Source organism: Lepeophtheirus salmonis, chromosome 5 (genome assembly GCF_016086655.4).
Source record: "Lepeophtheirus salmonis chromosome 5, UVic_Lsal_1.4, whole genome shotgun sequence".
NCBI lineage: Eukaryota > Metazoa > Arthropoda > Copepoda > Siphonostomatoida > Caligidae > Lepeophtheirus > Lepeophtheirus salmonis.
In genome coordinates, this window is record NC_052135.2 from 8,714,543 (window position 1) to 8,727,292 (window position 12,750).

Here is a 12,750-nt window from a genome sequence, read left to right on the forward strand (position 1 = left end):
TACAAATTACTCTGTGGCATCATTTTCTTGTGATATAAACTTTGTATTGAGCTTGTATTTGTCTTATTCCATAATGTTATCAGTCATTATTGTCGTTTTAAATCCTATTTAATTTTGTCACGATATTAGAGCCGTCCATCTTCGGACAAGTTGTGCCGGACGTTAAACAGTCCCTGTTCATATTTATTCCAGTATATTGAAATGGAAAACTGTACTCAGGGGCGGGTACACCATATGAGTTTGCAAAATTTTAATTATATTATTTGTATCTTCTTTTAAAAAAAGCCACCCAAAACCTCCCTCGTCACAAAATCTTACGGGGGGCGTAATTTTTTTTAGTACACACACAAGGAGAGAAAAGGTGCCAATGTCATCAAGACCGTCGCTTGAGATAAAGGTCAAATCATATTTATTATATGCATCTGCCTTTGAATACATTGATATGATACATAGGTAAACCGGTATCCATTTTGTTTTTGTTTTTTACTTTAGCTCATATCTCACATGATGATGAAGTGTATGGATGAAAATATTTGTCCAATGAAACTCTGGATGTATTTAAGGAGGCATTGACTTGCTTATTATTTATTAGATGTGTTAATGATTAAATGTATAGCAATAAAATAAGTATGAACTGCCAAGTTAATAATTTTAGAGGGATATGCCTGTATTAAGTCAGCCATGGTGGATTTTCTCTCTATTTTTGAGAGATTTTTTAAGTGCTCATGGGGATTTCAAATGAACTCTGATTTCATACAACAAACAGGAAGATGTAATCCATATGTTAATAGTCATGATATCATAATTTTTATCTTTTTATGTGATAGCGAAATAAGCCAAGTTAGAACTTGTATATATTTTACATAATGAAATGAAAGATAAGAATCCAAAAAGGAATGATTACTTTTAGCTGTCATTACAAGAAAAAATATATACCTAGGGTTGTAAATTGTAAGAAAAGAATCGGAAAATCAACGTAATAACCCTAACAATTTGAAGAATGTTTTGAAGGAGAGAAAATTAGCCTTCATGCTGTTTCATTAGGTTGACTGCTAGCAGCTAAGTTTGGAAGAAAGTAAACAAGTCCGACCCCATTTCAAGCAAGGGCATAGGCAGGAGTTACTTCATTTTTGATCTTCAATTCTACGCGGAGTTCAATAGGATTTATAACTACTTATAACTCCCTAATACATCCTCGGCGTTACACTTCGTCTTAAATAAGCACACACACACTCGTTGTTACATTTTCTAATTAGATGTTCTCTCTCAAGAATAATGATAATTAGAGATGTAAAAATTGACGAAATCCTCGTGAGTGTAAATCGAAAAGAAACGTAATGTTGGCAACTTTGATAAACGATATATCTACTGACAGAGATCACTATAAAATATTAGTGCATGCTCCTTGGTCGCTAATACTTTTGATTTTTTTTTTTAAATAGGGAGAAATAATATGAATAATCTAGCACTAATACCTTGCAGATTAGAAGCATATTCTTTTTTTTAATGTAAGTAGGAGTTAGACGATTTTCACATCCCTAATGATAACAGCTTTAGAAAATGAAAAAAGCTACTCAGGTTGACAACAACAACTTGCATGCTAAAATTGCATAGGATTTACAGCCCTAGCTATAACCTTAATAATTGTTAACTGTTTCTTTGTTGTATATTTATATTAAGATTCTAATTTTTATTTGAGAATTTTTTGAGAATACATTGTAAAATGTATATACTCCCACATGTCTTGCAATACACTGATATGAGATGCATATGGTATTATGATATAGATAAAGGTTGATCTCATATTGTAGATTTTGTCATGGGGGGAATGGACCATCAAAACGTTGGTACTAATTACATAGTACTAATTAATTAAATACCATTTGTAAATCCATGAGTCATAGTTAGAAATTGGATTTGTTTAAGAGTGCAAGGAGAAGGTTGGAGCGAAGCATCTGGTTAAACTAAATTAGAACCCTTGTTAATATCAGCTGTCTGTTATATGATTTTGGAATGGGAAAATGAGTTACTGCTACAAAAAAGGGAACCTTCTACATTTAAAATCCATAGTATTAGTGCAGGAAAATATTATAATTATATATAAGATCATGTATATTTATTTTATTATGATGTTTAAAACAATTTACACCAAAGATAGTAATAAACAATAATTCTTCTTTTAGAGGGAGATGTTAATACCCCACGACTAATTAAATAATGAAAAGAAAAAAAAAAAGAGCAAACATCAAACTTTTTTGATCTTTTTTTTTTGCTATACTTCGTTTTTTTCTTTCCACTTAAGTTTAATTAAAGTAGGTTGATCAATTGTTAATTGTTCTTTTTAACCCGAGAAATGTCCTCTTTTTACATCCTATCTGGAGTGTCCGGGGACTGTCATAAATGTATGTCTGTTTTATTATTTTTTTGCGGGTACCTTGGGTATAGGTATACATTCGACTATTTGAATCTAATAAATGGGTGTTGTTGTTTGCTTTTTCATACAAATCAAGGTTAATAGAAATACAAAGTTATGCCATCATGTAATCTGCCTTTCCATAATTTTCAATTTGATCTACCGAACTGACTACTGGGCAAGACAGAAATTTTTTGAACAGCGGTACTCCAATAGTAACAGTTATTCTATTTGACGTCACTATTAAAAAGCGTGGTAGAAGTCAAACATCAGTCAGAAAAGCGTTATGGTATAACCTTGTATTTCTATTAACCTTGATAAAAATATGACAAATGGCCCAATGAACTTATGCTATGTTATTGCTGTAATTTATCAGCTCTTCAAGCCCATTTGTAGCGGGCGTGCTTGAGCCTCCGCTTACACCCCTTTCTACCCAAAAGAAACCTCCTACCGACTTCCCTACTGATGGAGCTACGTGTCCTCTTTTTAGGAAATCAAAATATGATCACGCTAAATTAAATTTTTTACTCAAAATCATATTGTAAGTTGAAATATTAATACTTGAAAATAACTTGAGGCTAGCAAACATCATTTATTTCAATAATAATTAACTAATTATTATTATTTAAGTGCCTTTTATCTTTTTGTACAATGATATTTTAATATTAATGATGATTGAATCCGAGTTGGAAACTTGTACTTGAATTGCACTTATGTCTAATTAACAGACTCCAGTTGGACTCGTATTCTCTCTCCAGCCCTTGCATATGAACAATTATTAATATGTGTTAAAAACACCTGTCAGATAGTTAATGAAATGCTTCCGTGATAAGAGTGATGATGAAGAAGGGGGGAAAGTAGGGACTCACTTATGTACTTGTATGTTTGAAACCCACGATTAGCCTTCGTATAATAATACTCAAATGCATTTACTAGTTCATAATAGTAACATTCTATCGTTAGAAGAAAGTTTTGTGAATATTGTGTACACTATTGTACGTTAGAATATTATTATTATGTAATTAAGCACAATTTCATTACGAGCTTTTAGCTAGAGAATTAGATTAATCAATTTGTGTACATACAACACATTGACAAACTGATGTACTGTCTAATATTATAACCACTCCTAGATAAAATACTCATTTTTCATCATAGTTAGTCTTGTTTATTCATGAATATGCAAACTTAGGGTGTGTTGTTGTGCTTGACTTCAAGATAACTAGGTACATGCAAATACAAGAACAATTAATACGAATTTATTTTCCTTTAAGCACCCCTTCTATTGCTCTATGTATTAATATTTTTTTAACTTAATAAATTGGTATTATTATTAAGTATGTTCGTATATTATAAAAAGTAATGCAAAGCCACTCATGATGACTGAGAGGTTTCATGCATGAATCAATGTACTTTTATTTTAATTTGTCACATGACAACATTCAACAGTTGTTCTGTGTGTCTTGCTTAAGACAAACATACAAAATGTGATTGTTGATACATTTTGGTTAGAGAAAATATTATGATTTATATACAGGACTATCAAACATCATAATAATTCCTGATACACTTGATATCTTAATGTTATGTTATTATTTATATATATTGTATACTCTTGGGGAGTAAAATACATGCATATAGCAAGTAATGGACCTCGGCGTGTAAAATTAGATGGCCTTAAATGCCTACTACAATATATATCTAAGCAGCACACATAAAGTCGTATAAATATGTACTTATAAATGTATATGTGAAAAAATAAGCCTACGCTTATTATCAGGCTTCAAATAAAACATAAAACCGTAGCGAATAAGAATCCGTATAAACACGTCAGATTCAAGAATAAGCCAATCATGTATACACTTTATGACACTTAGTTTTTGGGTCTGCGTACATACAAGATAGTTGTACAAGTACTAGTGAAGAAATAGATTTACACTCCGCCACTTATTTATATGTTTTAGTAGCTCACTTTATTATTATTAAACAAATGAATGAATACTGTAAGAGATTTGAACATTCGTGTATGTTAATACGCTCATCATTGATAGAAAATGGATCCATCACTATCTCTAAATGTCCACTTGGCCGTTCCACAAAATTCTCATTCGGAATCACATACTCCGAACACTCCTGAAATTCTAAATTCAATTGTCAATATGACAAATGGACCTTTTGCAAACTTTGCATCGTCTAATTCATCCTCTTCAGCCATTCCTAATAATGAGGATAGGACACTATCATCATCTACAACTACTTCCGCACTTGTATCTAATGTATCAAGTCCATTGACTCATTTTTCAGCGGGAACTCCAGAAAAAAGTTGTTCAGGACTAAGTGTTCAGCAATATTGCTCACAATTTATAAAGGAAGGACTTAAAATGAAAGTGAAACGAAAGCTTGGAGCAAATAACTCAACAAAGGAGGATCCTGTAATAGCTCCTCCAATCAAGAAGCCTAAAATTAGTATAACCCCTGCGCCACAACCAGTTACCAAGGCTCCTCCAATACCAAAGCCTCCTCGCATTGAAATCAAAGAAGAACTTTTATCTCCTGATGATTTAGCTAAGCGACTTCGTCGACGTGAGAGAAACAAACTGGCAGCTACCAAATGTAGAAATAAAAAAAAGGCACAATTCACAGTACTTGCACAGGTAATATACGTAGACAACATTGACAGAGAGTATCCATGTACTTGACAGTTGAAATACTGTCTGATTTAGTTAATACAATATGTGCAATTCTACATGAATCCATATTTTATTATAGGAGCACGAAGACCTCAAACGTCAACATGTATCTTTCAAATCCGAGAGCGCACGTCTCGAAATCGAGAAGAGAAAGTTAACAGAAGTCTTAGAGAAACACAAAGCTCTCATCCCTAGTTGTCCACTCTTCTTAGTCAAACAGGAAGAATCTTCAACGACTGTGACAGAGAAGGAAATGGATCCTTCTCTGGAGTTTAGGAGATCCTGCAGCTTCTCGAATACTCAACAGTCCGCCAATTCAGATTTTTTTTTAGCTAAAAGTGCCATCACACAATCCTTTTACGACTTAAGCAGCCGGTGCATGGCAATGTGAAGGCACGAAATAAAAACAAATCTAATTTTCACAAGTTCAGTGTATCGGCTAATGCAGACATGTCAGAAATGTTTTGTACAAAAGACGAAAATTATTATGAAATAACCTCCTCTTACGCTTCAACCTAATGGTATCACAATAACGATAGGCTATCGTGTTTCCATTCAAATCAGCCAGCCATATTTCCTACAAGTACAATCAACTACACTAAATATAATAAACAAACAGATAAATAAATATAATTGACTTCCCCTTTTTTTATATATTATAGATTTAATTAAATGGAGTGGCCCACTGTAATTAATATTCATTCATAGTGTGAAGAAGGCTATAGGTATAAGTATGAAGACAAAAATATATATGGCGAGAAAGTGACTGATCTAATTTTGAAACGTATACTGTTTATAATTGTAACTTGGCGATTTCCTCCAAAAATTCTTTCTCCTTTTTTAACTTTTCTAATTGATTAGTTTCCAATTTTTTCCCTTCACTTTGAAGTACCTTTAGCTGAGATATTTGAGCTAACTTATCTTGCAGTTTACGTATCTTCTTATAGTTTTGAGAAGGATCTCCTCCTTTTTGTTCCGTAACAGTAGAATCGGCGTTTGAATCAGTAGTCCCTCCATTCAATGAAATAGTTTCTTTTTTCTTCTTGGCAGCCTCTCTGCGCTTCAAATTCTTGGCAGCTGATTTGTTTACACCCCCCTTTTCCTCATTCCCTTTACCCTTTTCATTTTCAGGAAGCTCCTTCTCTCCCAAAGGTGCAGTCATTTGTGAGCCACCTCGATTACGTGCCATCGGAGGGCGATATGCTTGTTTGGATGTCACAGGCGTTGATGACTTAATACCCTTAACGGGTACCTTAGATATAGGAAATACAGGGTAGGGCTTTAAAGGATTCTTCCAACACACTTCCCAGAGCTCTTCCTCGTTTCCATAATTCTTTTCATAGAGGAGGCTACCGGAGTAGTGCCAAATTTTGTAGCCATTTCCTATTCTTAGTCTCGGTGCGCAGGTTGAAGTGACAAATAATTTGCCATCAGGGCTCCATTTCAAGTCTGTTGTGTAAGGAGCTTCAAAGGAAGCCAATTTTTCCTTTTCTCGAATGTCCCAAACCTCAATAGCACCATTAATGTTCCCGAATCCTCCAAAGAGCGCTATGGTGCCTTGAGGGTTAAAATGAACAGCGTTCCTTGGGCCAGTGCCAAAGTCAAAGATTTTGTTACAGGACTTATCATATAAAGTGACTTTAGCAGGCATAAATCCGTACACCACAATAAATTCATCCTTTGTAGGACTCCAAGTCACACAGTAAATAGGACCTTCCTTGGGTGTGCGCATGTTGACAGAGTCTCCACTACTATTCATGAAATAGAGTTGTTGTTTTCCATAATAGGATGAACTATCCACTTCAGCAGTAGAAAGAAGCAAAACAGCATTTCCAGATGCACTCCAGAAAGAATCCATTTTATCGGCGAAGGCGAGACTCTTGTTACCTACCGGACTACTTAGATTAGGGTAGGTAAAAAACTTCGCAAAACTAGCAACAGATTCCTTCTTTTGTCCTCCTTTTTGAAAAATGACAAAATTATTTCCTTTAGGACTCAGGGAAAGATAATCAAATTTGGTATCAAACTTTGGAGATGATTTCTGTAAGGAAAATGAAAGTTGTTTTACTCAGGGCAATAAATTAAAGGAAGGATGGAAATGAGAGAATAAATGTGATGATAATTACCTTAGAATAGTCAGATGTATCGAAAACGAGGATTTGTGAATTTGGAAGTTTTCTCAGAGCTAGAGACTCATCAGATGACCATTGAATGCACCATGAATCCGTTCCTTGGCTTACATAGGAAGCCAAAGGGGTTTCACTCTTGGTCTTGGTGTCCCAAAGATAGACATTGGCACTGGGGACCTGATTGTTACGAATGGCGTATGTCTCGTAGCTCGTCAAGATGCTTCCTTTGGGACTAAACACGAGTCGAGCAGCCCTTTGATGCGGAAAAGAATGAGGCTTGCTCCAGGAGGATCCATCATACTCTGTGAGGAATACCGCCGTACCCTCAGCCCACGCTAATTTGGAGCCATCCATCGAAGTAGCGAGGACCCGGGTGCTGCTCCCACTCTGCGATGGAAAGGAATCGCATGGCTTTGGCTCATCTTCGGGTAACCCTTCCAGGAGAACAAGACCCTTGGCATCACGCACTGCGAGAGAATTGCCACTCCACATCATCAATGAGGATGGACGGAAAGAGTGAGGAACAACGTGGGTGAAGCTGGAGCATAAAGCCTAGTACTGGAATTATAAGTAGAATTCCTCTCTCTCTCTACATATTAGACTCCTCACACAACTTCGAATATCAATATACTCATTACGTCACTAACAGCTACTTTCACTTCTTATTCATTCTAAATAAACGTACTTTGTTTCATTAATTATGTATATCGGTCCTAATATAAACATTAATGTACTATTATTTTTTTAGTAATGTTCATAGTACACAACCCATCATTGTAATTAATCTCTCAATAAATTATTTCTTATTAATGATGCATTTCCATTAGTTATATGTAATAGTAGATCCGTACTTCTGTAACAAGAGTTTGTGTGGTTCTGTATCTGTACCTACGTATCTTTTTTTTCAGATAGTAGTTCCGTAGCGGGATATCTGTACCTTCGTATCATTTTTCAGAAAGTAGTTTCGTATATTCATAATCATACCTCCGTTCTATACCATTTTTTTTTAAATTCCTAACCAAAGAGAAAATCGTCCAAAAAGCCAAAATAAATACTCCTTCTTTATTATCAAACTTTACATTCACGAGTTTATATTGATTTTATTTAAATTGGTATAATATAAAAAAAGGTTTTTATTTTAAATAATTACACAGGTCAACAAAATTATACTTTTTTTTCTCATTACAAATTTTTCTAAACGCATTTTTTGCGCTGATTTCAAACCGGATTTTATAACACGTAAAGTTTTCTAAATACAGTAACAGTGATTTGAAATTTTTATCAATTTCATCAAATCAATAAAAATGTATTTCCATTAGCCTTGCAATTTTATGAGATTATTATGTGACATAGATTAAACTTTATGCAAATAGTCTAATTTAGGGAACACAAAATAAAAATATACTAATACATATAAAGATGATATATTTAATTAGAAGCGTTGTTAATTTGTCTTCCTTTTGTATACTTGGGTGGATTGTGACGATACAGCATCCAACAATAGTCTGTCATCATGGTTTCATTCTAAAATCCTTGGTAGCAATTCTCTAAGTGAAATTGCTCTCCTTATTCGTCAACTCACTGTACCAAGGTTTTTTGTGAAGAGATCTAAGTGGGGATGCAGGAAGTGCATTTTCAACGACATTCGGCACTCAAGTTCTTTTTAAGTATCAAGCAAGTAATAATTTTTAGTTCATTAGTTTATTTCATTTAACACTCGGAAGTAAAATTCCTTTTTTATGGCATAGAAATAACAAACAAGAAAAATCATTTTAAATTACCCCCAAAATTTGGGGTAATTTACCCCTGCTCCCCGACCACTGCCCTAAAGGTACAAACAGGGACATATGTAGAACTAAGATGCAGGTCACTTCTGGTGTAATGTTCCATAGTGAAAAGACTGTCCCACAGACATAGGAAACAACAAAATGTTGTGAATTATGATTTCATACCCATAAGCATTCCTATAATTTTGAGATATTCACAAATGGTCTATTGATAATTGTCATATTTAATTGTTTTTTAGAAGTATTTCTATATTGTCATATGTCTCTTTTATATGGACGGAATGAGCAATGCGAACGGACATAATTTTATTACCTTTATGCAGAAGGACAGCATATTTTATGTTATAATATTATATTCTAGAAGAATAACAAGGGGATATACAAATTTTGACACTCTTAGGTCCATTTCTTATTTAAAAAATATCATTTAAATATAAGGAGATTTTATCAAAATTATTAATTTACCAAAAATGAATAAGCAAACTTATAAAAACAAGATTAGGTTCATCTTAAAAACTGTACGTGCTAGAAGAAATATAAAGAAAGATTTGGAATCAGCGTCAAAAATGTTGTAAGAAACACTAAACTGTTAAACTGTGTTATTTGTATATATGTTGTGTACAAGTTAATGAAAGAAAAAGTTGCAATGTCTTCGTCTTAAAATGCATTATTTAATTACAACACTAGCCATTTTAACTGTCAGCTATACATTAATACCATCATTCCACTTTTATCTATTAAAATTATATGATTATGATGTATTTAATATAACTGTGTGCATTTGAACTTTGTGATGTGCCGCAGTAATTTGTATTCAAATTATCAAAAATTACACGATGAATATATCAATCATTCATGGAATATTCAATTATTTCGTGATTCTCATCCCAAGTTCTGTAAATCTTTAATTAAAATTATTCATCTCATTTTTTGGTTGCAACTTGTACAATTTTCTTATACAAGTTGCAACTTTAAACAACATTATCTATCCTCTTTTTTAATCAGTGATGTGTAGCGAGTCAACTCAGCTCGTGGATCTACACAATGAGGTTATTAAATAAAAATCATAATCATAACCGAAGCTCTAAAAAAACTTATAACCAAAGATGGAAAAATTGTCTAAATCCTCGTGAGCGTAAATCAAAAAGAAAAGTATATTTTGGCAAGTTTGATAAATGTATAACTACGCTTTTAATAAAATATGACATTAATACGGTAGACTTTGTTAATGTCTACAATTAATTATATTTCGGTCTCGCTTCCGGTCTCTGTTCGACTTTGTCGGTTCCGGTTCTAGCGGTACAAGAACCGCTTGAACCGTTAGAACCACTAGACCGATAAAATCACAGCCTTGGTGATAATATCTTGTAGATTAACAACTTAAATATATTTTTTTAATGTATGCTCATGTAGATTTGAACAATTTTCACATCCCTACTTAGTGTTATGACCCATCACTACTTTTTATTATTGGAGGTTTTGAGATATTAAACTAAGACAGAGACATAAAGAGGTACATTTTGATAGATAAATTGTAATATTTGTAGATTTGATACGGACTTCATTTCAGCTAAGTAGTGACGTGTCATTCGTGAACGTAACTGCTCTATGAGCCGGCTATTTAAAGTTAACGACGGGAGCCGGCTCCCCACCAATTAGGAGTAGCTTATCCCAAATGATGGAGTTCTTGCCTTCTTATTATAATTTTTTTTCGTCAGTATGAAATTTTAAGCGAATATAGAAGGATTTTTTTTTTTGGGGGAGATTTCAAGGTAATTCGGCAAATTATGCAGCAGAGAAAATTTTTCTGAAGAGCCGCTTGGGAGCCGAAAGAGCCGGTTCTCTAAGAAGAGCCGGAATTCGCATCACTAACTTAAGTCTGTACCGTATATCCAGACCACTTTTTTCTGATGGTTCCGTATCGATACGGAGCTGCGCTTTTTATATATACTGCCCGACTTTGCGGATTAGTAATACAATCAACAGTGTACATGCAGGATGACTGATGAGCAATGCACTTTTTTATCACATTCTAAAATACTTGACCTTTTTATTGAGTCGTACTGAAATTTTTCTTATGATTTCTTTAAATGTTTCCATATAAACTATTATCTGCCACCTTTTTTGCAAGTCTTGTTAGGAAAATGTGTAAAATATTGCCACCTTTTGAGTAAATATGCAGTATATATTATATACAGTCACTATGTCTCAAATCAGTTCTATAATGTAACATTTTTGTACCTTCATACATATAGTCATTTTGAGTTTTCCAAGTAATTTGTTGCATAATTCATTATTCTGCAATAAAAATGCCTTCATGTTATTATTTACACTTGAACGATGGAAGTTCTAGAACTTATCATTTTAAACCCATCCTACTAGGGACAAACTCCCAAAAAGATTTGTACATATATATCTACTTCAAAACTGATATGATAGCTCGCATAACAATATCCCTCTCTTTATGCCGGAAATACCATCATCAGAGTTGTTTCAACTGATATTGTAATAAGGAGGATATTATTTACCTTAATTATACTTCCTTCTCTCCAATAATTTCTCTAATAATGCATGACTCATGAGTCATCACATTGTACATACTTTAGCATTCTTTTTACATCCTTTTTACATTTTTATCTACTACTATTAAATGACCCCATGAAGTACTTGGAGATAAAAGTTGATAAAACTTACTTTATACATTGGAGAGACTAGTGTCAGTTGAATAAGTTTATACAAGCACGTTCAAAATGTTCATATTTTTTGTTTTTTTAACAATTTCTTTTTCACAAATTCATTAAATCATTAATTGGGAATGAGCGAAGTTTACTTATATTCGTTTGTAAACAAAGCAACAAAGAGTGGTGCCATCTTGTGGCAAAATAATACAACTCTCTGAAGTAAAATATTATTAATATTTAGTAAAAAATTACATGTACGTATGTTTCTCACATAGGAGGTGCTGTCAAAATTCTTCTAAGCATGCACCATTTTTTAAACAACAAGGTACAGACTGTTACACCACCTTCTAGATAGTATATATTTTTCAATTTCCTTATACCTTATTGACAAATATGTCAAGCTTTTTAAAATCAACATCACCATAAACATTTTTATACTATATAATATCTCTGTACTAATGTAAACATAATCAACTTCCCCCATGACTAAGTTAAGTTGATCACCATGGTAGGACAAGATGATTTTTCTTCTTTAAAAAACCACCTATGTATAACCAGTGACATAGTAATAAATGAATAATTTTAAAATGGTGAATGGTTTTACTATTTTATTCTCTAACTATCGGAAAGATGTATGTAAATATAAATAGGATTTATCAGTAAATTTTCTATTGCTCCAAGTTACACGAAAGAGTGAGCTGGTTTTGACGTCATACTGATCCACCAACAGCACAAGGGAAATTAAGTTTTGTTAGAATGCCTTCTTTCTTAAACATAGCTTCGTCATTATTGTCAAGGATAAAAGATGGTTTGTCGGTTATTCAGGTTAATTTTAAGTGATCAATATACTTAGGATTATTGGGCGTTTTTTCCCCCAAAATAAGCTCTAAAATTTTGAAAAATTAGCACCAAAAATATCAAAATTGAGCAATCTGTATTTAAAGAAAGATACAGTTTATAAAAATAATTTATGTTGTTTTATTTTTATAATAACTTATTGATAAATTTTGCTATATTATATCGATAAATCAAGATTTAAAAAAATATATT

General features: G+C 33.0%; 2 protein-coding genes across 2 annotated transcripts; one reads left to right on the top strand and one right to left on the bottom strand.

Moving 5' to 3' along the window:
- The first annotated feature begins 3,860 nt into the window (after window positions 1-3,860).
- Window positions 3,861-5,755, top strand: Atf3 (Activating transcription factor 3). Its single transcript, XM_040711516.2, has 2 exons — window positions 3,861-5,067; window positions 5,183-5,755. The coding sequence occupies exons 1-2, from the start codon at window positions 4,468-4,470 to the stop codon at window positions 5,492-5,494; spliced, it is 912 nt and encodes a 303-aa protein (XP_040567450.1). The 5' UTR covers window positions 3,861-4,467; the 3' UTR covers window positions 5,495-5,755.
- Window positions 5,734-7,867, bottom strand: eIF2A (eukaryotic translation initiation factor 2A). Its single transcript, XM_040711515.2, has 2 exons — window positions 7,230-7,867; window positions 5,734-7,144 (listed from the first exon to the last, which is right to left on the bottom strand). The coding sequence occupies exons 1-2, from the start codon at window positions 7,725-7,727 to the stop codon at window positions 5,897-5,899; spliced, it is 1,746 nt and encodes a 581-aa protein (XP_040567449.1). The 5' UTR covers window positions 7,728-7,867; the 3' UTR covers window positions 5,734-5,896.
- Window positions 7,868-12,750: the final 4,883 nt, after the last annotated feature.

Bases quoted from the DNA above. Each gene is read 5' to 3' on its own strand.
- Atf3 (XM_040711516.2), top strand. From the start codon at position 4,468: ATGGATCCATCACTATCTCTAAATGTCCACTTGGCCGTTCCACAAAAT. The intron at 5,068-5,182 runs GTAATATACGTA...ATTTTATTATAG, and splicing joins AATTCACAGTACTTGCACAG to GAGCACGAAGACCTCAAACG.
- eIF2A (XM_040711515.2), bottom strand. From the start codon at position 7,727: ATGATGTGGAGTGGCAATTCTCTCGCAGTGCGTGATGCCAAGGGTCTT. The intron at 7,145-7,229 runs GTAATTATCATC...TTTTCCTTACAG, and splicing joins ATACATCTGACTATTCTAAG to AAATCATCTCCAAAGTTTGA.